The sequence below is a fragment of the Aulonocara stuartgranti genome (genome assembly GCF_965226115.1).
Source record: "Aulonocara stuartgranti genome assembly, chromosome: 3".
Classification (NCBI taxonomy): Eukaryota; Metazoa; Chordata; class Actinopteri; order Cichliformes; family Cichlidae; genus Aulonocara; species Aulonocara stuartgranti.
Genome location: NC_138941.1, coordinates 1979695 through 2006405, shown reverse-complemented (window position 1 = coordinate 2006405; position 26711 = coordinate 1979695). Strand labels below are relative to the sequence as shown.

At 41.5% G+C, this 26711-nt stretch overlaps 1 protein-coding gene across 3 annotated transcripts in view; it reads right to left on the bottom strand.

The window, feature by feature from the left end:
- Positions 1-26711, bottom strand: part of LOC309702201 (protein NLRC3-like) — a 143472-nt gene that overhangs the window by 116285 nt on the left and 476 nt on the right. Inside the window, exons 2-8 of one of the 3 annotated variants that reach the window (XM_082526713.1) lie at positions 22139-22198; positions 21480-21532; positions 17447-17731; positions 13387-15175; positions 8552-8725; positions 8150-8323; positions 1254-1556 (exon numbers count right to left, since the gene is read on the bottom strand). The exons of the other annotated variants lie outside the window; for them this stretch is intronic. Of the exons in view, the coding sequence (XP_082382839.1) occupies positions 1364-1556; positions 8150-8323; positions 8552-8725; positions 13387-15175; positions 17447-17731; positions 21480-21528 (2664 nt within the window). The 5' untranslated portion in view covers positions 21529-21532; positions 22139-22198 and the 3' untranslated portion in view covers positions 1254-1363. Of the gene's footprint in view, positions 1-1253; positions 1557-8149; positions 8324-8551; positions 8726-13386; positions 15176-17446; positions 17732-21479; positions 21533-22138; positions 22199-26711 lie in introns of those variants that run through there. 3 annotated transcript variants of the gene reach the window in all.

Genomic DNA, 26711 nt, shown 5'->3' with positions numbered 1-26711 from the left:
ACACCATTTCTGATTTATATACAAACACACTCCTCCTTGAGATTTCTGGGTAGCTCCGGGGTCTCGATCCAAACGTATGGGAAACCCGAAGCCATTTAGTTCCAGAGAACAATCAGGGTCAGAGTCCTTGAGCCAAGTCTCTGTGAATGCCATTAGACATGTATCCCTGTAGCCACGCAAGTGTGCGACATTCAAATGCAGTTCATCCAATTTACTCCTCAGAGACTGCACATTAGCCAGGATTATTGATGGTAAAGGAATGACTCCAAACAACCGTCAGGATTGCCAATAAAATCATGCGAAATAAAAAACCCATCTTCGTTAAAAGAAGTTCCACAAAGCACAAGCCGATGCTATAGAATTTCCTCAGGCAAAAAAATATATATATAAAGGAATAAAAGAATGAAATAAAATAAGTTAAAACACTGACACTGACAGAGAGAGACAACCTGCTGGTCGCCACGAGAGCAGCGCCCCTCTTTCTAGTCTAGTCTAGACTGAGAATGCATCAAGACCACTCACTCACCCTTCCCTCCTGCCTCTCAGCTGCTGAAACTCACAGTTTGTTACCACGGAAGAGTCACTCCTTCATCTGAGATGAAGCCTGATAGTCTGACTGATGCAATATAACATTCAGTCTACACTTTGTTTTTGTGCAAAGATGATAAAGAGGAAATACTAATAACATAAACAAAAATAAATGTCCAATTTAGAAATCTTATTCTTTTTTGCTCTATAAAATAGTTGTTTTTATTTTTCAGTCACTCATCGTAGCAGTAGGATTTACATGAAAATAAAAACAAATTAAGTTTGAGAGAAAAAGTACATTTTTGGCACTCTCTGGGCAACTGACTCAGAGACTCAAATGAAAAAACCCGATTCATTTTGGTGAGTGACTCATTTAAACTCGATTCGGTAAAAAGAATCAAATTTACCATCACTAATACAAATCCCTTTGGAGAAAACAGCTTTAAAATATGTATTGTTAAATTCCAGATGTTTCTTTGCAAGGAAAACTCAGACACTGAAACAATACCACCAGTAACCTCCTACATATGGAAATGTGGTGTCATTAAAGACATAATAATTTCATTAATACCCAATATCCAGCAAAATATGTAATTTGAACATTTTGTTCCTAACGAAATCAAATGTATATATTGTAGAAGATTAGCCAAATTTATGTAAAATGGCCAGTACATGAATTAAAAAAATAAATAAATAAACAAAATCGTATGACTGTGACAAATTTTACACAGTAATTCAGTCTAATAATCCACTCAAATATAAATATAAGTTTAGCTAAAAGCTCTATAGATAAGTCAATCAATAATATAATTCACATTTTAAATGATCATATGTGTTAACGTTTGAATCCTGACCTGAGAGTTTCCACTGCACACTGTGAACTCTTTAGTCCAGCAGACAGAAGCTTCACTCCTGAATCCTGCAGGTCAGAGTTACTCAGGTCCAGCTCTCTCAGACTGGAGGACTGGGAGCTGAGGACTGAGCACAGAGCTTCACAGCTTCTCTCTGACAGGTTACAGCCACCCAGTCTGAAAAACAAAAGATAATCTATAATACTTATGTAAAGTTTGTTATTATATTACATGCCATCTTTTTATTTTTGATGAAACCTTAACATACTAAGATACAACATCATATGGATGAACTTGAATAAAATGTTTTTTTTTAATTATATCTTTATTTGGATTGGACAAGAAAAAACCATCTGCATAGCAGTATATGAATAACATGGGAACAAAGTCCTTCCAGGTTTTAGATTAAGTCCAGGAGAGCAAATGATAAACAAAGTGATCAGCGGGTGCATATTAACCTCCACTAGCTATTACTAGGACAGTTGCTCGCATGCTCTCCCAAAGGAGATATATAGAACACATTACATGGAACTATAAACACAAACTGGGAGGGGTGCCCATGCTGCAATCATTGTGAAGAAATAAGTAAATAAACAAGCAATAGTAATAGAAGTAAATGTAAAAAACAAACAAACAAAAAACAACCAAGTAATAGTGAGATCAAGTGAAGTCAGCCCTCGTGGGGGTGATGAATTGGATCCAATTGTTCCAAATTTGGTAGAATTTGGCTTTTTGATTTCTTAACAGATATGTAAGTTTTTCCATCCTAAATATCTCTAAAATGATCCCAAACCAGTCGTCTAGGGTAGGCTGGGCTGGGCTTAACCATCTTCTAGTAATTGTTTTTTTACTTGCCACCAAGAGTAATTGCACCAACTTAATCTCACTCCTACATTCCAGAAAGGGGACCAAACCCATGTATAAAACCTTAAAATCTAAAGGTATTTGAACGTTAAAGACTGCACTTAAGGAGACCTGAACGTTTTTTAACTTGGGACAGTCCCAAAAGACATGAAAATGGTTAGCAACAGTCGAGCCGCATTGTCTCCAGCATTGCATATAAGCCCCTTTGTACCTCTCCTGATATGGAGTCTTGAAGTACCTAATAATATTCTTCCAGCCATGTTCCTTCCAGCTCATAGAACTGGACGTGGACCACTGGCAGTACAAAACATTTTCCCACTCCCCCACAGAAATAGCAATCCCTGATTCCCTTTCCCATTTATCCTTAGTGTATAAAGTATTATCCTTGCTGGCACTAGAGAGGGCTTTGTATAGTTTAGAAATAGATTTAGTAGGGGTCATGGTTGTGGCATTTTTCAGGATGAGGAAAAAATGCGACTCAGCATCATTGAAGTCGGACAGTTTGCATTCATGATCAATATATGATCTCAGCTGTAAGTTTCTATGAAAGTTGTATTTTGTCAGGTTGTGATCGTCCCGTAAGGCCTCAAATCTGAGCACAATATTTCTATGAGTAAGAGAGAGGAATGTCGTAAGGCCATAGGATATCCATGCTTCAAAGTTAGAGTCGTGTCTGTTTGGAATAAAATCCGAGTCGAAAGCAACCCACCTGAAGATTTTTAGCATTTTGTGTATCCCACAGATGTTGATTACCTTCTGCCAAACTTGGAGGGTGTGGGTTAACCAGGGGTTCCCCAGCTTTTCCAGCCGGCACATTAGACCCTTATCTGCCATTACAGCTTGTAGGGGGAATCGGTCCAACAGGCTGGACTCCAGTTCCTTCCACCTAGCCGTGTATGTTTTGTTACACCAATATAAGAGGGGGGTTATTTGAGCGACATAATAGTAATTCCTGAGGCAGGGGAGACCCAGTCCTCCCTTTTCCTTGGGGAGCTGGAGGGTAGCATATTTAATCCTTGGCTTTCGGCCCTGCCAGATAAATCTGGAGATCCATTTGTCCCACTCAATAAATTGGTAATCGCTCACTTCTATTGGCAAGTTTCTAAAAAGTTAAAGCAGTCTGGGGAGCGTGTCCATCTTGATTGCGGTTACCCGGGAGCTGAGACGCATAAAGGGGACCAGATTCCATCTGTGCAAATCAGCTTTTATACTTGCAGATATTGGCTCGTAGTTTGCCTGAAAGAGCAGCGAGAGGTCCGCAGTCAAATATATTCCCAGGTACTTAATTTTCTCATTATCCCGATTTACTGTAAATTTGAGTAGAGATGTGTAATATTCTCCTAATGTTGTCAGTTGTTTGTCTATAGTGAATGAAACCAGTCTGATCTAAATCGATGAGGTCAGGTAAAAACTTCTCCAGTCTACGAGCAAAAATAGAAGTAAATAGTTTGTAATCCAAGTTAAGGACACTGATTGGTCGATAGTTTCCACATTCTCGTTTATCTTTCCCCTCTTTTGGGATAATTGAAATAGTTGCCTCCCTCCAGGAGGGTGGGATTTCTCCCTCCTGTAGGATGTAGTTAAATGACTTCAGCAATGTGGGGACTAGATCTGCCCTCAGGGTGCGATACCACTGAGAACTGAACCCGTCCGGCCCAACTGCCTTACCTGGTTTTAATCTGGAAAAAGCATTAATTTCTTCCACTAAAATGGGATGTGTTAGAAGCTCATTTTTGAGAGACGGGAGTGAAGGTAATTCTAGAGAGCTAAGAAAGGCATCAGTACAATTCTCCTCCGTAGCATTGGGCTGTGAGTACAGCTCCCTAAAGAAGGTCTCAAAACATTTCTGAATGTCTTCTAATTTTGATTCCAGAATATTAGTCTTGGGGTCCTTGATTTGGTATATCGTACTTTCCTCTAGTTGTTTGCGTTATTTATGTGCCAGATATTTTGCAGATTTCCCTCCTGTCTCATAGTATTTTTGCCTCAAAAAAATTAAGTTATTTTGGGCCTCCTGGGTGTAAATATCATTAATTTCATCCTGTATTTTCCTGATATCCTGCTTCAGAGTAGGATTTGCGGTGTTTATGTCTTCCTATTCTTTCAACTTTAAATTTGCCTGTAGTTCTGCTAATTTTTGCCCTTTGATTCTCTTTAAGTGGGAGGCGATAGAAATTAATGTACCTCTCATTACCGCTTTGAGCGTATCCCAAAGAATAGCTGGAGATACCTCTCCTGTGTCATTAACATCTAGAAATTCTTTAATGTCTACCTTTAATTTGGAAACTATGGCAGGATCATTAAGGTGCGATAACAATTTCCACAGTGTGGTACATTTTTTCCTAGCCACCTGCAAAGATAGAGAGATAGGACTGTGGTCAGATAGATCTCTTGTTAATATGTCACAGTCTTTGACCCTAAACCTATCAACTTTAAACATAAAAAAGTAGTCCAGCCTTGCATACACTTTAAAGGAACCAGAGTAATGAGTGAAATTTCTGGTAGATGCGTAGCGGTCCCTCCATACATCTATTATCCCCATCTCTACCATATAGGAATTGACTTTTCTAGTAAGTGCTGTTACCTGGTTGGTTGGGGAGGAGGAGTCTAGTTTAGGGTCAAGTCTAAAGTTAAAACCCCCCCACAGACAACTATCCCCTGAGAATCCACCAATAAATCAAACCTATTCCTATAGAATAGCCAATCGCTCCCGGGGGGAGCATAAACATTTAAAATTGTGATTTCAGACCCCTCTATCCATTCTGTTATTCTAACCAATCTGCCTTCCTCGTCACAGAGTTCTTAGATATGTTCATAGTTAAGTGTACCAGAGATAAGTGTAGCCACACCCCTCTTGTGTTTGGACTTAACGGAAGAGGAGAATACATATTTAAAACCCTTTCTTTTCAATCTCAAGTGATCTACTTGGTTCATGTGTGTCTCCTGAAGTAATGCAATCTGGGCCTTCTCCTTCCTTAGTTTGGACAGTATCTTATTCATCTTAATCACGTTCAGAACCCCATTAACATTAAAAGAGATTACTTTCACTGACTCACTTCCCATAAAGATATATTAAGTTACCACAGCGCATAAACTCAATAGCAGCAGGCAACCCCCTCTTAAAACAGTAACAAGTGAAAAAAGTTAGGAATGAACTGAAAACATTTGAACATAACTGGAGCTTGAAAGCTCCTAAGCTGGCTTCTGACAGTGGAGCACTTCCACTGACACCCTCACAACTTGAAGGGAAACCCCTTATTACTCCCTGAGTTAGGGGGCTTTCCACTGCGACGTCACTCACAGCACGAGAAGCCCCACCCATTTTAGCTCGACAGTAACCATATTTCACCATGTTGTCCATAGCTAATACATAACATTAAATTCGTTCTCTTCACGTCTGTATACTTGCAGCTTCTCTCTATATCCCGCAGCTCCTCGGATCTGACGCGGACGCCGACCACCAACTCCCCGCCACAGCGGGCATCTTTGTAGTTTTTCTCTGGGGGTTGCCGGTGGTGTAATCACCTTTACCGGCAGGCCCCGACTCGCCAGGTCAGCCGTTGCCTCCTCCACCGTGTTGTAGGTTTTCACTCCTTCTTCGAAAAAAACCTTAAGCCGCGCTGAGTAGAGGGTCCTAAACCGTACATTCTTCTCTTTTAGGACCTTTCGTGCCTCTGCATACTCCTTCCTCAAAGCCATGATCTCAGGGGGGTAATCGTGGTCGAGGTTGATCTTGCTGGAATTCAACATAAAACCTTTCTTTTGCCAAGCGAGCCTCAGCACTTCTTCTTTAACCGTGAAGCACAGGAATTTTACCAGGATCGATCTGGGTTGGGAGCCGTCCGGAGGGAGTAATGATAACACTCTGTGTGCTCTCTGAATTTGTAACGGTGTTGATGGTGGGATGGCGAGATTCTCCCGGAGTAGCTTCTCCACAAAGTGGGCCATAGATGGAGCTCCCGATTCTTCTCCCTCCGGCACCCTGTACAGTCTGAGCGACTCCCTCCTCGAGTAAGCCTCCAGTGATGTTAGTTTTGTTTGAAACTTTTCCTGCATGCTTTCTTCCATTTGCGCAACATCTCTAAAGTTAGAAATATCCTGTCTCAGAGTGACGCTGAAAAACTAGTTCATGCATTTATTACTTCCAGGCTGGACTATTGTAATTCGTTATTATCAGGATGTCCAAAAAACTCCCTGAAAAGCCTCAGTTAATCCAAAATGTTGCAGCAAGAGTACTGACAGGGACTAGAAAGAGAGAGCATATTTCTCCTGTATTGGCTTCCCTTCATTGGCTTCCTGTTAAATCCAGAATTGAATTCAAAATCCTGCTCCTCACATACAAGATCTTAAATAATCAGGCCCCATCTTATCTTAATGACCTTGTAGTACCATATCACCCCATTAGAGCACTTCGCTCTCACACTGCAGGCCTACTTGTTGTTCCTAGAGTATTTGAAAGTAGAATGGGAGGCAGAGCCTTCAGTTTTCAGGCCCCTCTTCTGTGGAACCAGCTTCCAGTTTGGATTCAGGAGACAGACACTATCTCTACTTTTAAGATTAATCTCATATTTCCATTAAAAGTGTTGAATTTGACTGTTTGATGTTCTTTATGATCTCTGGCACCAGTTCATCTGTAGGCTGAGCTCAATCCATCCATTTAGTGAAATTATGTTTAAAGGTCTCCTTGTTTTCTGAGCGTGCACAGATCCTGTAGCAGAAAGCCTGGGTTAATAGAGAAATGATCATCACTGTGATGATGCTCATCATCTCTGACTGGGATTTGAGGTTTTGTCAAAGCAGCAAAGAAAGCCTGGCTATGTTGGACTGGGTGTGGAAGCAGCTCCCAGTTTGAGTTCAGGAGACAGACACCCTCTCTACTTTGAAGATCAGCTTCAAACTTTCCTTTTTGCTAAAGCATATAGTTAGGGCTGGGCCAGGTGACCCTGAATCCTCCCTTAGTTATGCTGCAATAGACGTAGGCTGCCGGGGGATTCCCATGATGCATTGAGTTTTTCCTTTCCAGTCACCTTTCTCACTCACTATGTGTTAACAGAGCTCTCTGCATTGAATCATATGTGTTATTAACCTCTGTCTCTCTTCCACAGCATGTCTTTATCCTGTCTTCCTTCTCTCACTCCAACCAATCACAGCAAATGGCCCCGCCCCTCCCTGAGCCTGGTTCTGCCAGAGGTTTCTTTCTGTTAAAAGGGAGTTTTTCCTTGCCACTGTCGCCAAAGTGCTTGTTCATAGGGGGTCATATGATTGTTGGGTTTTTCTCTGTATTTATGAAGTGCCTTGAGGTGACTTTTGTTGTGATTTGGCGCTATATAAATAACATTGAATTGCATTGTTAGTATCTCAGACAAAATCTCGTCTGTGTTCTGGAGCTTATCTTTGTGTTCTGCAACCCTGGTTTCCACATCATTAAGCCGCGCATTGGCTTTATCCAACTCACCCCTTATTTCCACCAGTTGCGCTTTCGTGTCTTTTCGAAATTCTTTCACCTCTTTCCCAACGCCTCTCAGTTCTTTCAGTATCAGCGTCAAACTTGCTGGGTCAACCTCATCTTCTGTCCCAGAATCCTCGCGGCTAGGAGTGGGAGAGTGGCCTCGGCTAGCCCTATAGGGGCTAACGTTAGCCCCTTCTGTTAGCTGCACATTGCCATCTTCCACGTTTTCAAACGTTAACTTCTTAGCTATTTTGTTCTTTCTGGACATCATTTAAACCCCTTTTTCCTCTTTATGTGCACTTAGATAGTGTATTAATTTACTTGGGGCAGTTTTAATAAGTTTCAGTCGAGAGCTCTCGTACTAGGTGTCCATCCCCACGAGCGCCGGAACCGGAAGCCTTGAATAAAATGTTTAATTGGTTCATTTAAAAAAAAACAAAATGTCAATTGATCTGACCTCAGAGTATTTAGTTTACAGTTTAAACTTTGTAGTCCAGCAGACAGAATCTTCACTCCTGAATCCTGCACATTTTTGATACTCAGGTCCAGCTCTGTCAGAGTAGAGGACTGAGAGCTGAGCATTGAGGACACAGCTTCACAGTTTTCCGCTAGAAGTTCACAGACGTTGAGTCTGAAAATGAAAACATGAACAAAGACTGATGTTAAAGTGTAATCAGGGTGCAATAACTAATCTTATATTTTAAGAATCCTTGTTGTTTTATGCTGAGCAGATGTGGTACGAAACAACAGTAAATTGATCAAGTTTACCTCTACTGTTTAAATTGCTGGATTTATTTTCTCAGTTAAAAACAAAACAAAACAAACAAACAAAAGAAAAAAGAATACAAATCGGTCAGACCTCAGAATATTCAGTTTGGCGTGTGGACTCTCCACTGCAGCAGACAGAAGCTTTACTGCTGAAGCCTTCAGGCTGTCGGTACTCAAGTCCAGCTCTCTCAGACTACAGGACTGGGAGCTGACCACTGACAACAAATCTGTACAGACTTTCTCTGACAGGTTACAGCTGCTCAGCCTGAAAAAAATAACAACAACAAAACAATAATATTTATTATCAAATAAAATCTCTTTATATGTTGAATCTAAGTAATCAAATGTGTACAAATGAGTACACTACAATGCACAATTAAATAAAAAAATGTTCAAGAATTTAAGTGTAACAGAAGAAAAATATTTCAAATTAAACACAATTATTCCAATGTATGTAAATGGAAACCAGTGAAGACCAGGTTGATTTAGTGACAGTAGTTCAGTGTCTGCTGGCACAGGCCTGTGAGTACTGCAGTATTACACTTACTACAGTACTGCTGGTCACTTTATTAATTCTAATATGTGTGTAATACTGCAGTATTACACTTACTACAGTACTGCTGGTCACTTTATTAATTCTAATATGTGTGATTACTGTAAATGTAGTTATAAATAATGTATCACATCCTGGACTCTCATTTCATTTTCTGTCTAAAAGCTGCTTTGGCTCATTCCCCTTTAAAGCCCCGCTCTCCCTAAAGGCCAACTTTATTTTGATTGGATGATTTCATAAAGCACGCTGAAGGGCAGTAGCCAGTTATCATGAGCTCCATCTCCTCAACCTTCTGGTTTAGAAATTATAAGAAACTGTATACCTCATAAAAACCCGTCTTGATCCATGCTCAATCATCCAGGTTAGTAAATCCCAAAAGTTGATTCTGTTCATCTGGACGTAGCGCTTTCAGTGGGAGAAACATTTCGTCACTCATCCAGGTGACTTCGTCAGTCTCAGCTGACTTCTGGTTTCCAACCCTATAAAAAGTACATTTGCATAATGACTGAAACCAGCCCACTGAAGGAACAATAAGGCTGGGAGGTCAGTTCCTTGACCATTAGGTTTGAGTCATTATGCAGATGTACTCTTTATAAGATTGGGGAAAGCTGCAGTCAGCTGAGCCTGAAGAAGTCATCTTGATGAGTGACAAAATGTTTCTCCCGCTGAGAGCGCTACGTCCAGATGAACAGAATCAAACTTTGGGGGCTCATAAAATCATGATTAGAAATCTTCTCAGATGTATTTTTACATTTTAGATCCACAGCAACAAAGTTCACAGCAGGATGTCTCTGTTCAGTAATTATTATGCCCATTACCTGCAAACTGTGAGGTACGCAGGTAATGTCAGGTAAACACTAGCTGTCTGAAACTGTTCCTGTTAAATGTGTGTATAAAGGAAATAAGCTGAAATACAGAGACTGGGTGGATCTGTGCTTTGACTTTGACACCAAAAATTTCTTCCTGTTAAAAGGGAGTTTTTCCTTCCCACTGTCGCCAAAGTGTTTGCTCATAGGGGGTCATATGATTGTTGGGTTTTTCTCTGTATCTATTACTGTACGATCTACTGTACAATATAAAGCGCATTGAGGTGACTGTTGTGATTTGGCGCTATATAAATAAAATTGAATTGAATTGAATTACATCCCATTTCAGGCACCTAGAACCTGAACCTTCTCTGGAAACCTGGGACGCTGGCGGGTTTCTCTTGCTTACCTATCTGCTCATCCTCTTTCTTTCTGCTCGCATGATGATTTCCTGGTTGAGTTTGTAAAGACTTTTGCTCAGGACCTTCTTGCTGTGCGGCAACAGTGCTAACCACCGTCCGCTGTATGTTTTTCAGTCATTAAATCAAACCATGAAAGATCAGCTTGCTTCTCGTGATGAACCTGTCTGTTTTCGATTCCACACCAGGGTCTGCCCACTGGAAAGTTCAGGGATAAGGGTGGAGGATACTCACACAAACATAAAAACCCAGATTGCAACTCCAACTCTCTGTTCTAGTTAACCAGACCTTTCAGGCTCTTGTTCAATTAGAACCTCATGGAGTCTGAGTTAGCGAGACAGTTAAACATCCCTCTATGCGCCCTTAATCCGCCCATTCCCACTAAGTCATTAAATAACCGAGTGTCCCCTCACATAACTCAGCGCACAGAGCCTGTCACCCCTGGCAATCACAAGAAAACACTTACCTTTTTTGCTTTTCATGCACCTCACAAACCACTCATACTCGGGTTTCCTTGGCTAGAATTACATAACCCCCACTTAGACTGGTCAGGTCAGAGGGTAATCAGTTAGAGTCTGTTCTGTCATTCAAATTGCCTTGTTTCTGCCCGTCCACCGGAACCTGTGGAACCATCAACCAACACTGAGACTGTTTTAGATCTCTCCTCTGTCCCCACCAAATGTCATGATCTTCAGGAAGTATTTAGCAAAAGTAAAGCGCTTTCACTGCCACCTCACAAACCACAGGACAGCACCATAGAACTACTCTCTGGCTCCACCCGGCCTTCTAGCTGGCTGTATAACCTGCTTAGACCTGAGTGTGCGGCTATGGAAAAGTACATTAAGGAATCCCTCGGTGCAGGCATAATCCAACGATTGTCATCTCAAGTTGGAACTTCTTTTTTGTGGGGAAAAAGGATGGCTCTCTCTGGCCATGCATTTACTTCAGGGGCCTCAGTGATATTACCATCAAGAATAAGTACCTATTACCTCATTAGCTCTGCTTTCAGGCCATTTCACAGCGCCACAGGGTTTACAAAACCCCACCTCCGCAACGCTTACCACTTTTTCCAGATCAATCAGGGAGACAAGTGGAAGACCGTTTTAAACATGCCATTGGGGGACTACGAGTATTTGGTCATGCCGCCTGGGTTAACTAATGCTCCCGCAATGTTTCAAGATTAGTTAACGATGTCCTCCGGGAATTCCTTGACAGGTTTGTATTGGTGTATCTGGATGATATCCTCATTTTTCCCAAAACCTGCGAGGAACATCAGTCTCATGTCCATGCTATTTTTCCAACGTTTGCTGGAGAATAAACCTTATGTCAAAGCAAAAAAGTGTGAATTCCATTCCTCATCAATAACTTTTTTCAGTTACATTTTGGCACGGGGGCAGGTGAAGACGGATCTGGCAAATGTGAAAGCTTTAACAGAGTGGCCTACCCCTTGTACCCATTGTAGATTCAAGAAGCATCTCCAATGGGTTTTGGGAATAGCAAATTTTTATAGACTGTTCATTTTAAACTATAGTCAGGTAGCTGCACCACTCAAGTCTCAGCATGCATCTGGTCCCCCAAAGCTGAAACTGCATTCACCAAACTTAAGTATCTGTTCACCACGGCACCTTTTTGGTTCACCCTGATCACAGTTATCATTGCAAAGGTGGACACATCAGAAATTGGAGAAGGGAGAGGTAAATGATGCCAAGTGAAAGAGAATGCTTTGGGGGGGGGGTCATGCTGCTGTCATGGTCTGTGTGAGCGGCGGTGGTTTCCCACTAGACTCTGGTTTCTGCCTTTGGGTGAAGCCTGGTCAGCCTGTCCATTGTCCACACCTGACAGTAATCTACTAGGCTGAATATAACATCAGCACTCCCAATAACTCTGCTAACCTCCTAATCCTCGGATCATCTACTCACCCTTGCAGTTCAGTCACGTTTTCCTGGATGCTGGTCTTCTTGATTCACTCACAGCCACATTAATGCCTTTCGTCTCTTAGACTTACTGGACCACTTTGCCTGGATTCAAAGCTAACAAGTACTCACCCAGACCTCACCACCTGCCTTCCCCAAGTTGCTTTCCGACTGCTGACAAGTAAATGGTAAATGGACTGATTCTTATATAGCGTTTTTCTACTCTCCCGGAGTACTCAAAGCGCTCTATACAACATGCCACATCCACCCAATCACACCCATTCTCACAAACACTTTATCTGAACTTAGTGCTTTCTAAGTACATTCACGCACATTCATACTCTGATGGATGCATCGGAGAGCAAGTTGGGGTTAGTATCTTGCCCAAGGATACTTGACATGCAGACTGGAGGAGCCAGGGATCGAACCACCAACCTTCTGATCAGTAGGTCAGATCAGACCAGCTTTACCTCCTGAGCTACAGAAACCCCAAATAAGACATTGAAGATAACCTCGTTCACTTACTGTAACCTCCACCAGTGATCTTTCTGATGCTGCTCTACCTCTGTTACAGTGACTCAGATTACCATCAACCAAGACCCATTTCCGGAAACCTACCACAGAGCCCACTTCATGCTCACAGCTTCAAGTGCTTGACTTCCGCCATAGTTCACAGTTCATGTTAAAAAATTCCAAGTGTCAAGTTCCTGTGTGTAAATAAAGCCTTCACGTCTAGTAATATTCAGTTCCTTCACCTTTGTCTGTATTTTGGGTTCACTATGTTGTTCTGGCCACACCGAGGTAACAGATTTATATTTGAAAAACAGAGAGACATGGGGGATTGCAATAAAGATGAGACACAAACCAGACCTTAAAATAAGAACATCTGAAAACGATGTAGGTGCAGTCTGGAAGCTCAAGTATTTGCTTTAAAAAACAGAGCTAGACTCCTGGTTGTTGGAGACAAGTGAACAACTTGAGGATAATAAACCTGTCAGAGGGGCTGAAGGATCAGAGCTCATGTTCTTATAGGCTGGATCTGGATTGTGCTTTGATTCGAGTTGAAGACAAAAATATTTCAGAAATGCTGACATGTCCTGCTGGAGAGAAATATTTAAAGTATCATATTTGACTAAGTGCTATTTTTAATTTTTCTTAAAAGGCAGTGTTCGTTGAACTGAGCACCTCTGATTTATTTCCCATGATTTTAAGAATGAAGCGATGAGTTTACTCACAGAGCTTTGTTGGAGGCTTTGACCACTGGCAGCAGCCTCCGAAGAGCCTCCTCTGAAGCAGAGTATTTCTTCAGGTCAAACACATCCAGATCTTCTTCTGATGACAGTAAGATGAAGACCAGAGCTGACCACTGAGCAGAAGACAGTTTATCTGTGGAGAGACTTCCTGATCTCAGGGACTGTTGGATCTCCTCCACTAGAGAACGATCATTCAGTTCATTTAGACAGTGGAACAGATTGATGCTTTTCTCTGCAGACAGATTCTTACTGAGCTTCTTCTTGATATACTCGACTGTTTCCTGATTGGTTTGTGAGCAACTTCCTGTCTGTGTCAGCAGACCTCGTAGGAGAGTCTGATTGGTCTGCAGGGAAAGACCCAGGAGGAAGCGGAGGAACAAGTCCAGGTGTCCATTTGGACTCTGCAAGGCCTTGTCCACAGCATTCTGGTAGAAGTGTTTCTCTGCAGATTCTCTTGTTTCAGACTTCTTGGAGGTTGTCTGTTGTTCTTCCAGCAGATTGAGTCCAGAGTTGATGAAGGTCAGATGGACATGAAGAGCAGCCAGAAACTCCTGAACACTCAGATGGATGAAGCAGAACACCTTGTCCTGGTACAGTCCACTTTCCTCTTTAAAGATCTGTGTGAACACTCCTGAGTACACTGAGGCTGCTCTGATATCAATGCCACACTCTGTCAGGTCTGATTCATAGAAGATCAGGTTTCCTTTCTGCAGCTGATCAAAAGCCAGTTTTCCCAGAGACTCAATCATCTTCTTGCTCTCTGGGCTCCAGTGTGGATCTGTTGCAGGTCCTCCATCATACTTGACCTTCTTCACTTTGGCCTGAACCACCAGGAAGTGGATGTACATCTCAGTCAGGGTCTTGGGCAGTTGTCCTCCCTCTCTGGTTTTCAGGACACGCTCCAGAACTGTAGTAGTGATCCAGCAGAAGACTGGGATGTGGCACATGATGTGGAGGCTTCGAGATGTCTTGATGTGGGAGATGATCCTGCTGGCCTGCTCCTTCTCTCTGAATCGGTTCCTAAAGTACTCCTCCTTCTGTGGGTCAGTGAACCCCCTGACCTCTGTCACCCTGTGAACATACTCAGGGGGGATCTGGTCTGCTGCTGCAGGTCGTGTGGTTATCCAGACGTGAGCAGAGGGAAGAAGATTCCCCCTGATCAGGCTTGTGAGAAGTACATCAACTGTGGTGGGCATCGTAACATCAGTCACAGTTTTGTGGAAGTCCAGAGGAAGTCGACACTCATCCAGACCATCAAAGATGAACACAACCTGGAAGTCTTCAAAGCTGCAGATTCCTGCTTCTTTGGTTTCAGTAAAGAAGTGATGAACAAGTCCCACCAAGCTGAACTTTTCCTCTTTCAGCACATTCAGCTCTCTGAAAGTGAATGGAAATATGAACTGGATGTCCTGGTTGGCTTTGTCTTCAGCCCAGTCCAGGCTGTATTTCTGTGTTAAGACTGTTTTCCCAATGCCAGCCACTCCCTTTGTCAGCACTGATCTGATTGGTTCATCTCTTCCAGGTGTGTCTTTAAAGATGTCTTCTTGTCTGATGGTTGTTTCTGGTCCGTCTGGTTTCCTGGATGCTGTTTCAATCTGTCTGACCTCATGTTCATCATTGACCTCTGCAGTCCCTCCCTCTGTGATGTAGAGCTCTGTGTAGATCTGATTCAGAAGGGTTGGGTTTCCTGCTTTAGCGATGCCCTCAAACACACGCTGGAACTTCTTCTTCAGCTTAGACTTAAGTTTAGGCTGACACTTCTGAAGAGCATCTGAATCAAAAAAAGGAAAAAAGAAGGAAAAATACAAATCTGGTCTGAAGGAGCTATGTGACGTACTTTGTCCTTTGTTGAGCCTATCATACGTTTTAGTTTTTAATATACTTATTCTACCAGAAAACCAGAAAAAAGGGGCTACAGGAATTCCTAAATGTAATTCCTGAAAACAGCCACATTAAATGTTTTGAACCTACACATCTGTATTGCTTTGCAGCTTTTCATATGTACCTGATGCCAACATGTGCAGGCTAAACAGGTTTCTGCTTTCTGTGCCTCTTCTCCAAACTTTGTCACCAAAAATAACAACACTGCTATGTTATTTAAATAAGCATCTGAGAGAGATTCAGTAATTCACATTTAATTCTTGTCGTAAATTACAATGGCGAAAGATAATGTAAATCCTTTCTGGCCACACTAAACATGTTCCTTCTCGTTTGGCTCTTGGCGAAGGCAGTCGCACTTTTCTCCTCTTCTCCTTCCCCTTATCTTCCCTGCTTAGCCTCTTGTGTCTTTGTCTTGTCTCATGTGTATTTCACTTCCCTGCAACACTCTCTCACAGTCTGTGTCTAAAAACCTAAAAGAGAATTATGGATTTGATCAACTGGTCTCTGAATGCTATTGACACCCTTTTCTCAACGAGTTGTCTGGGCTCGGGAGAGCCCGAGTGCCCTGGAGGGACTTTCCCTGCCGGATACACGATGGACGAGTGGCAGACATGGAGGATCGTGTGCCTGGCGGGACTGTCGATCGAGGACGCTGAAGATATGTACCTATTCGGAACCATGATAACAGGGTTCTTGCTGATCGGAGCTGGCTTGGCCCTGGTTTATCGGAGAATTAAGAAAGCGGAACCGGCTGTTCAAACCCCCACAAGGCTGCCCGCTGGGATTGAAAGGATGGGACGAGGTGCGGCTTCTCAGAAAGGGCTCAGTGAATGCAGCATGGTTAAGAGCTTGGAGGCGCTAACGGCTGCAGTGAAGGCTCAGAATAACACCTCTGAGTGTATATTGGATTACATCAAGGAAGAATCCACTCGGAACAACACCTTGGGGCGGAAGCTGGATTACATCGCGGATCAGTTGGCTGCGGTCGTGAAGTCTCAGAATCTGCTCTGTGAGCAAAAGCCTGAAAAGACCACAGAATTGAAGGTAAATAACATAATTGAGAGGCTCGCAGCTATCCAGCGGGAGATTGAGAGACCAGTGTCGGTGTCGGAGTGTTAAAAACAGCTTGAAATTCTCATGAGTTGTTTGTAAAAGAAAAATCACAAATCATATAATGCGGCTACCCCTTCGGCGCCAGCTGTGGGCTCAAGGCCTGAGCTGAACAAAAACACCCTGATAACGACTGTGTTGAGTCTGTTCCTTCCCATTCCATGCAAGGCCACCTGGGTTGGCTGGTAGACTGTTTACTTAGCCTGATAGGGCGGAGGACACTGTCTCAGCTGAACTATGGACACGCACACACATACATTTACACTGATAAGCACTCACACATCCCCCCTCCCCTTCCAATGCCTTCGATGCTTGTTGCCTCCTGGGAACACGAGGCGGGTCTGGGCCCACGCTGGAGAGTCGGCGCAGTGGCAGGACGGCTGCTGTGTTGCCTGGGATTACTCCTTATCCCCTAACCAACCTTGTTGTTGGTCACGTGCTCTATAATGTTGTACTGTGGACATTTATGTGCTTTCTGTGCAGAGGAGTTTTTTTGTTTCCTGTTCTCATGCTGTCCTCTATAGCCCAGCATGAGCAGAGGTCTCTTTTTTCCCCTTGTACTTTCCCATTGTAGTGTAGATTTCAGTGTTTTTTCTATAATGCAACGTTCTCTGACTTGTATCCCCATGTGATGTCTGTGTTGTGTGTGTATGGTCGGGGGGCGGGTTCATTCCACTCCAGGGCAACCTGACACTGCAGGTGATGAATAAAATTTGAACTTGAACTTGATTATATAAAAATGTGGCATTTAAGTCAAATGACTCATGCTTTTCTTCTTTAAGGCAATCAGTTTGCATGGTTTTTAAAAGTAAAGAACACTTGTGTTTAATTAAATACAGCTCACATTAGATCTAAGTAGTTTCACAGGTTTATGATGTCCATGTAGTTTAGAAAATACATTTGCAGGCATGTAACAAATCCAAACATTCGTCGTAGAATGACGTTCTTGCCCTCTCCTTTTTCTTACAGTGAATTCTGAGGTTTCACTTTCACATCTCAACAAACTGCAAGGTGACCATTTTTATTCATGGTATATGATACATGACCTCACCTTGTTGAGCAGATGGATCAGAGTATAAACGTAGCTGAGAGAAAAGAGAAGGATCTTTGATCTGAAGATGTTTGATTGTTATCTTGCATGCTTTGTCTCCTTTTTTCCTCACTGTGTCGATGAAGCTGCGTGCCTTATCTGCTCTGGCTAGGTTCTTCTCCAGTATCGATTCTTTCTCCAACTCATTTAAGACAGTGTCACATACGAGGGCCTCAAGCAGCTGTGTGAGGATTTCTGTTGTTACCCTCCAGACAAAGGCTGACCGCACCCTGGCAAGCTCCTCCTCTACAGAAACAAGAAAGAGACATAAACATGCTTCTCAGTTGAAATCATGTGAAAAATATTCTAACTTTGTTGAATTAACACTTCATCATCTCATCAACAAATACTGAATTTTAGGATGTGTGGGGTTAAAATTATGCCAGCTTAAAATGAAACTGAAGAAAATATTGAAACTGAAAAATAATATTGTAACCGATACACAGATGATCTGTATTGCTATACAGACGGGCAAGTATACAGGTATACTATGAACAAATATACATATATAAAGATGAAGCACTGTGAGGTAAACAGATCTACAGAGTGCTATGAAAATATCTACAGTAGTGGAAGCGTAGCTCTCTGAACAGACTATAACAGTGTACACACTATAACAGAGACTACACCATGTCAGTGTCCTAAAACTACAGCAGTAACCAACGTGGTGAATGTTGATAATGAAAGGATCATGGTCACTGGGAGGAGGAGTGTAGAAGGGTTAGGTGAGTGTGGATGGAAAGGCTCAGCGGGGACTGAGTTCAGTAGGGTAACAGCTGTGGGGAAGAAGCTGTTCCTAAACCTGCTGGTTTTAGTCTGAAGGCTCCTGTAGCACCTCCTGGAGGGGAGGAGGAGCTGGAAGAGTTTATTGGCAGTATGAGAGGAGTCCGAGAATGATGCATACTCGGCGTAGACATCTCTTCTTGCGGACATCCTCAATGCCAGGAAGTGGAATCCCTGTGATGTGTTGGGCGCTGCAGTGCCTTGCGGTCAGCAGCAGAGCAGTTCCCACACCAGACTGTGACACAGTTGGTCAGGATGCTCTCTATCACACAGCGGTGGAAGTTGATTCTTCTTCAGTATCCTAAAGAAAAAGAGGCCCTGATGGGCCTTCTTGACCAGGCTGGAGGTGTTAGTTGACCAGGACAGATTCTCAGAGATGTGGATCCCCAAGAACTTGAAGCTGGAGACCCGTCCAAGGATGGAGTTGGATGCATACTAAGGTCTGCAGTCATAGAGGAACGGGCTCAGCACACAGCCCTGTGGAGTGCCAGTGTGAGTGTGACAGTGGTAGAGCTGTTATGGCCTGACCTAACATGCTGAGGTCTGTTGGTCAGAAAGTCCATGAGCCATGATCCAGGTACAGATGGAGTTGTTGAGTCCAAGATCCACACGTTTGGTGATCAGCTTGGAGGGAAGAACTGTACTGAATGCTGAGCTGAAGTCAACTAACAGTATTTTTGCATGAGTACTCTTGTTGTCCAGGTGTGAGAGTACACAGTGAAGAGCTGTGGATACAGCATCCTCTGTACTCCATTGATTTGATAGACAAATTGGTGAGGATCCAGTGTGGGGGGCAAGCATGCCCTGTAATGCATCAGGGCCAGCAGCTTTTTGAGCTTTGCTTTGTGTAATGTTATAAGTACTTGGATAATCCTCAGAGTCTCTGGACTTTTACTTAGAGATATTATATTCAGTCCTGTGGATAGTTATATACTTAAAAATATATGATCCTCTATGGTTACTCTGGTATAAATGACTCTGAATCACTTAATGGTAAATAACACACTATTGGCAAAAATAAAAAACTGTGAAAGAATTCCAGATGACAAGTCTGTAGTTCGACATACAAGTGACGACCTTTGACCTTCATCAGTTTTTATTTAATTGTGTCAGAGAAACTCAAACGTGCTCTTCATGCAGCTGAGTACATTCAGTGTTTAAAACGGAAGCTGTGCAGGTCTGAGATCAGCAGCTTTGTGAAACACCAAGCTGAGGTCCTGTTAATGCTGATATATAGTGACACAGTTACATTTCAATTTAATTCAATTTTATTCATATAGCGCCAAATCACAACAACAGTCACCTGAAGGTGCTTTATATTGTACAGTAGATCGTACAATAACAGATACAGAGAAAAACCCAACATTCATATGATACAGGGGTGATTAATCCTTTTGACTTTGTTTTTATCAATAAAACAGCTGCAGCTTTCACTACAGCACATGTGGTGCTTTAACCTTTGTACTGTTTGCATCAGTTCATTCTGCAGTTAACATGTGAACATGTTGGATGATCTGTCTGCTGTCACTGGGTGGTGCTGAGGTCTGAATCTGAGGGCAGCTCCTGTAATCACAAAGAGAACTGAACCATCACAAACTGAAATATAAAGTTTATCTCAAATCTGAAATAGAGCTGATCCTTCTGTCCTCACACACCCAGGATCTGAAGTTCTTCTCTTACATTTCTTTAGTTCTTCAGCTCTGCTCACATACGAGCTGTTTATTTCTTAAAGCCGTATATACCAACAGATTTTCCAATATAATGTTAACCTTTGAGTTGTTGGTGCTTTGTGAATGTGAATCTGCATACATGAGCAGACGGAGCAGGTTTCAGTCCTGGTTCAGTCTGCTGCTGCACCGTGGTCACCAACATACAGAGGTATCATAACAAATATTAATGCTTTTTTCCCTCTCAAAGGATGTAAGCTGTACTGCACATGTAACTTTGTGAACTTACCTCAATAAGAATGATTCAGACTGTTTTATTTAACCTGAATATTTGAAACAAACTTAGTAAAAACAATACACAGAGTCAGTGCTAAAAATGTAATCCGAGGAAAAATGAAACACACATTTTAACTTAAGCTGCCAAGCAGAAGTATTTGGTTTGAGTACATAAATATTAGGCTTTGCTATTTAATCTGTAATTAATGATTAATGAGGGGTTACTGAAGTGCAAGCCTTTTTTAAAATATGTGTTAATATCCTTACAGATGTGGCAAAAGAGTGAAAACATGCTGCTGTTTGCACATATTGAATAATCAGCTCTGCACAGGAGCTGCAGCAGAGTGCAGCCTGTTGCTCTTACAGTGTAATACTCATAATAAAAGTACAGTAACTGTGGTTAGTTACTGACGGAGCAGCCCAGTGCGTTTCTGCTCATTTCGTTCACCTGCACGGGTTAGCTAAACAAACTTTACAAAACAAGTTTTGCCGATAGCCGAGTGCCCATCTTAGCTAGCTAGCTAAGGATGTTAGCTACAGATTAGCTTACAAACACCTTTCACTTACCAAAAATATTGTGGCGGCTCTCAGGTCCTTCTGTCAGGCAGACACTGAAGAACACCTGAGTCTGTCAGTTTGAAACAGTCGGTAAACGCTGGACCTCCTCTCAGCGTCCCCGCTCTATGTGCCGTTCAGAGATACGCAAGTTTCTTCATGACTGCGGCTGCTGCAGATATTAGGTCGTCCATGATTTCTACAGTCACTGGTCAGCAATATAATGTGCGCAAACATATGTGGCTCATATATGTGGCTCTGAAGCCCCGCCCCTCAAGCGCACCCTCAGATGCCGAAGCAGTGCCAACTAATTGAAGCTGAAAAAATAACTGTACGTGGAAAAAAACGATGTAAGTGTGAAAACCACATGAACAGTGAGTTTTTTCTTTAAATTTCTATATTTATGTTTTTTCACTATCATTTCACTTTCAATACATTTGTTTCAGTTTCAATATTTCTTCAGTTTCATTTTAAGGTGGCATCGTTTTAACCTCATATGTGGGTTCAAAGTACAAAAAAGTCCAGTTGTTTCTCTGCCAAACTCCTTAGACTGGAAGTTCTCATGTTATATTAATGTCCCACAGAAAGATTAAGGCAAAGATTAGGACAGGTTACAACTCGTGAATTTTATGTACTTGTCACAGTTACAAAAAAGAATCTGCCTGAAGTCTATACATCCATACGTCTCATCATACAAAGCACTGATCTCCTACCTGCTGATGGAGCTGCTTTGGCTGGCTGTTCTTTAGGTTCTTCCATCATCTTTCTACAAAAACACGAGAAGATGATTTTACCAAAAGAAACAGTGAACACAGTCTGGGTGTCACATCATATGAATTTGTGTCATGGTTTAGTGTACGGGCCACACACACTGAAACTGATCTGTGTGAAAGAACACATCGACGACATGTGAATGTAGTGATAACCTCATCATAATAGAGGTTTTTACTTTTTCACATATTTGTTCAGTATAATGATTAAATAATCTGACAATACAAACCTAAAATACTTTGTTCCCTGTCTGCGACTTTGTGCGTCTCTGCTGTTAGTGCTTAAAGGAAGTTTTAAACTTAAAATCCTTCCCCACATATGTGACTGTGGTCTCTGGGGCCATTATCCTGAAACACTGGGGCTCAGCCCTGAAAGCTTTGCTATCTTCACCTGATAACAGCAGCTGTTTAAAGTTATTGAGTTTGACAGGGAAGTGAATGTAAATGTGAGACACTGTGTGCTCACAGCTAAAGGCTGCAGTCAGCTGTGTCAGAGCGTCCAATGATCCTTTAATAAACACTCAGAGCTCCATGTTGATGAAGCTGTCATGTGTGAGCTTGTGAGGCTCCTTTAAACTGGCTCTGCTCTGTCAGATGCTCACCTCTTCTTCACTGTCTCATCAATCTGCTGCACTCTCCATCTCCTCTCTCTCTCTGCTGTCCTGTTTAAAAAAACAAACAAATCAGCGTTAGCCAATCAAACTCTGTGCAGATGCTGCAGCTACAGCTGATATGTCATTCAGCTGTTCATCAATCAGCTTCTGCTGCTGTTTATTCGGCTCTTACTCTGAACACGTGCAGATCTAGGAAGATTTTCTTGGGGTGTCAAAATCAAAGCGTTTGTTTTTTCAAACACACGTGCAGGTGTTTATATCACATATGGTTTAAATGATTCAAATGCAGTAAGTATACATGTTTCATATATCGTCTATAACTGAATTATGTTCTGTAGCCTACATAATGAAACACTTTAGTTGCATAAAACGTGAATTTTGATTTTATGTACTGTATATGTCACAGCATCGCAGTGTGGATGTGGAGAAGAGAGGACCCAAACGCAGGCCTCACAGGTGGTGAAGGCTGGTGTTTATGACAGAATGACAGAGCCTGAGATGGATGACTGACTGGAAGACCAGCTGAACAGAAACGACACATGTGGGACTGACAAAGACACTGAACTGGAGGACACTCAGGACTTACACAGGCTAATGATAATGATCAGGGTTCATATGCCTTTTTCAGGGTCAAATTCAAGCACTTCTTAAGCACTTTCAAGGTCCCTTTTCAAACTTTTCCAGCACATTCCTCCCTCATCGCCAAAAAAAATGCATGTTTCAATTCACATCACCTCAGTAAGACCATGTGAAAGTTAAGACAAATCATCCTAGGTGAACTTAAACACCTTTGTTCCCTTTTTGTTAAGAAATAGAAAAACACTCCACACAAAAATACTGCAAAAGGAAACTGTTGCCTTATATAAAGAGTGTATAAACTCAAAATGCACATTTCACTTAAAAATTAAGATGTGAACAAATCAACTTGTTAGATATTCTTCTCCTGTTGAAAAAACCCCCAAAAAGAAATAAATAAGTCTTCTCATCAGATATTGATGCTTCTTTCCTGTGTGACAGAAAATAGGAGACAGATGTTTGTTTGTTTTTTAAGTTAATTCCCAATAAAGCTGTTTTACTGCTAACTACATTGCTGTCTGTATTATTGCTGAAGTCCTAAACGATCACCTTTAAAGTAGAGCTGGGCGATATGAGATTTTTTCATATCACGATATGTTTTTTTCATTTCAGGCGATAACGATATCTATCACGATATAAGCCAAATAACTATATTTGTAAGATTTAAATGTGCCGTTGCTCACAAGTAAAATGTGAAATAATCAGCAGCTTGTTTTTATTTAAATATTTATTTCCCATAATAAGTTCAACAGGGTAGATCTACTTAAGGAACATGAGACTTTTTCAGATAAATAAAGGCAAATATTGCAAACTACACAAAAGGCAGCCGCTAAAGCGTTTAAGTTTCAAAATAGAACAAACGAAACAGACTAAATTGTCGATTCCACTTAGAAACAAAGTATTAATTCTAAAAATAAATCTTAGTTTGTTTTACAGAAGAACAGACAAAACTGACTAACTTTTGTCAATATCAAATAAACTGAGAACTAAAAGGAAATTCTCAATCTCTCCTTGTTGTATAGCTGAGCTTTTCAAACAGTTTTAACAGTTACTTTAGTCTGACAAAAGCCGAATGACGAATTAGCGCTTCCAGTCAGAGACTGAGGCTACGTCCACACGTACACGGGTATTTTTGAAAACAGAGATTTTCCGTTTTCGTTTTAAAAAATAATCCCGTCCACACATAAAGGCAGAAATGAAGGAAAACGCTGCTATGAACATGCCAAAGCAGCAGGTGGCGCTAGATTCCTAACCGTGCAGAAATGTTGGCCAATCAGAAGTCTAGAAGCCTCGGTGGGAAAAAGTAAACAAAGCTGGGGCATAGAAGCAGAACCGAGTCGTATGTGTGGAGGGACAGTAACTGTGTGTATATGTAAGCATTTAAACACTGCAGAGAGTAGAATTAACAGTATTGTAGAAATTCATTGCACCGAAACAATAACGTGGCGCACAGTGTGACGCATGCACCAGTTTATTGTATTTCCAGACTTGCTTTCGGCACAATTTACAGTGCACGCTACTCTGTTTTTTGTCAGACTTGAAACAGCCGAAATACCTTCACACTACGGAACTTCTATGGCTCTTCCGTTCGACAATCTCTCCGGCATTGGAACCATCATCTGTTTTCTCTTCGGTCACGCTCGGTTGATTTTTCTAGTCGGCACACTCATTTCCTCCATTACGCGCTGGCTGCTTCCCAAACAAACACACATGTGCGGCTTGACACTTGTGCTGTACGTAACAAGTCACGTGACGTGACGCTGCGGCTGTGATTGGTTCGGATTGGCTGACCTTTTTTTTTTTTTTTTTTTTTTTTTTTAAGAGGACAAGAGCGGCGAGGTCTATCGCGATAGTTTAATTTTTCTATCGAGAAAAAGTTATATCGCGATACATATCGTTATCGTTCTATCGCCCAGCTCTACCTAGAAACCAGGTCAATATGTCTGTAGGTTCAGTCATCCAGGTCATGTGATCTAAGGAGCTTGGAGAGAAAAGAGACGTCTTTAAGTTTCTGGAAGACGTTTCATCAGAGAAGCTTCTTCAGCTCTAAAACCAAACGGTGGAGAGTCCCAGATATTTAAACCTGAGAGGGAAAGAAAGCATGTCGCTGACCCACCACTGATGTTATTTCAAGGAGGAAACTGAGAGCCTTTGCACCAGGAGCACAAACATCAGCTCCAGCAATGATCCACTGATGTGTTTTTATTCCATGTATGAATGTTGTTATTGACAGAGATGACGTTTGTGTGTCAGTGATGCAGTGACTGTTGTTGTTACCTGTACAGGCTGGTTAGACTCTATGAAACAGATCATACAGATCTCTGCATGTTAGAAGAGACTATTAAAGGTCATGAATGAGACAAAGGCAGGGAGGCGTCCTTTACAGCTAAACAGCAGAGTGAGAGAACAGCCAGCACCTCTACATTTATCACATTATACAGCACATGTATGATACTGACAGGGATGAGAAGAATTTAGTGATTCTGATCCCATCATTGATATTACTTATTGATTCTCAGTAGCTCTGCTCTGACAGTCACCACCATCACTGAGCAGCATATCAAAGACATTTGTGCACATTAACTGCATGTTGTGGCTCAAATGTTTGTGCATGTTGGAGGCATTTCCTCTTTGTTGTGATCAGTGTTGGTCATTACTCAAAACAGTCATTATTACACATATTACACAGAACACTTTGATTAAAAGTAATGGAGTACGTTACTTCATTACTCCTCATAACATTACTTTGATGTTAAAATGAACAAATGAGCATGTAACAACATAAAGCTGAGGTACAGCCCCACACACCAACACAGATCCTGATGAGGTCACGTGATGTTTCTCTGAGTGTTTATGAACACAAATCAAAGATGAAACAGCACAAAGACACTTCAAAGTGATTCTACTGTAGAAACATGAACAGGTAGAAACCTGCAGCCTGACTGCTCATCACTTTGTTACCTGTTCAAGTTCAGCAGCAGCAGCAGCTCACTTTATCAATGTGAAAACAAAAATGTCAAAAACCATTGCTATTCTCTATAAAACAAAGCATGTCCTGAACAAAAAATCATTATACACACTTTATTGTACTCTGTTGCTTCCATATATGACTTACTGTCTGGAGATATGGGGTAATGCATATAAAACGAACACTCTTCCTATTTTCAAGTTACAAAAAAGAGCTATAAGAATTATAAACCAATCAAACTATATAGAACCAACTAACATTTTGTTTATTAATCTGAATACCCTGAAATTTTATGATTTAGTTGAATATAAAATGGCACAGATAATGTATAAAGCACAAAATAACTTGCTTTGCCCCAGTACTCAGAAGCTGTTCAAAGTCAGAGAGAGTCAATATGACTTAAGGGGAAGAGATTTCTTTAAAAAAAACAAGATAAGGACAAATATAAAGCAGAGATGTGTTTCTGTTAGAGGAGGTAACCTGTGGAATAGTTATGACAGGGATTTAAAAAGGTGTAGTTCATTTTCCTTGTTTAAAAACATGTTTAAAAATAGAGTATTAGAAAAATATATAAATCAAGAATGAAAAGAGCAAAAAAAAAAAAAAAAACAACCTCTTGATTCTTTTGCTTTGATGTAGTTACTTATCTAAGGTGGAAAGTTTTTTTTTCTTGTTTGTTTGTTTGGTTTTTGCTTTGTTTTCTTATTTGCTTCAGGCCCTGTGTACAGGAGCTGCATGCAAAAAGATATTTTGTGAAAAGGGTTGGCGTAATAAGCAAATGCTTCAGCCAATACCTTTTGATTAGCCTTGTTTCATGCTTACTTGCTTTATGGTCGATTTTTGTTCTGTTTTCACTGAGATATTTGAATGCTAATCAATAAAATCAAAATCAAATCACAGTGCTGGTCTGGGGTCAGTGTTTACTCAGCTTTAACCTCACTCTGGGTTCTAGGTTAGCTTAGCGTTAGCTTAGCGTTAGCTTAGCTTTAGCTTAGCTTTAGCTTAGTGTTAGCTTAG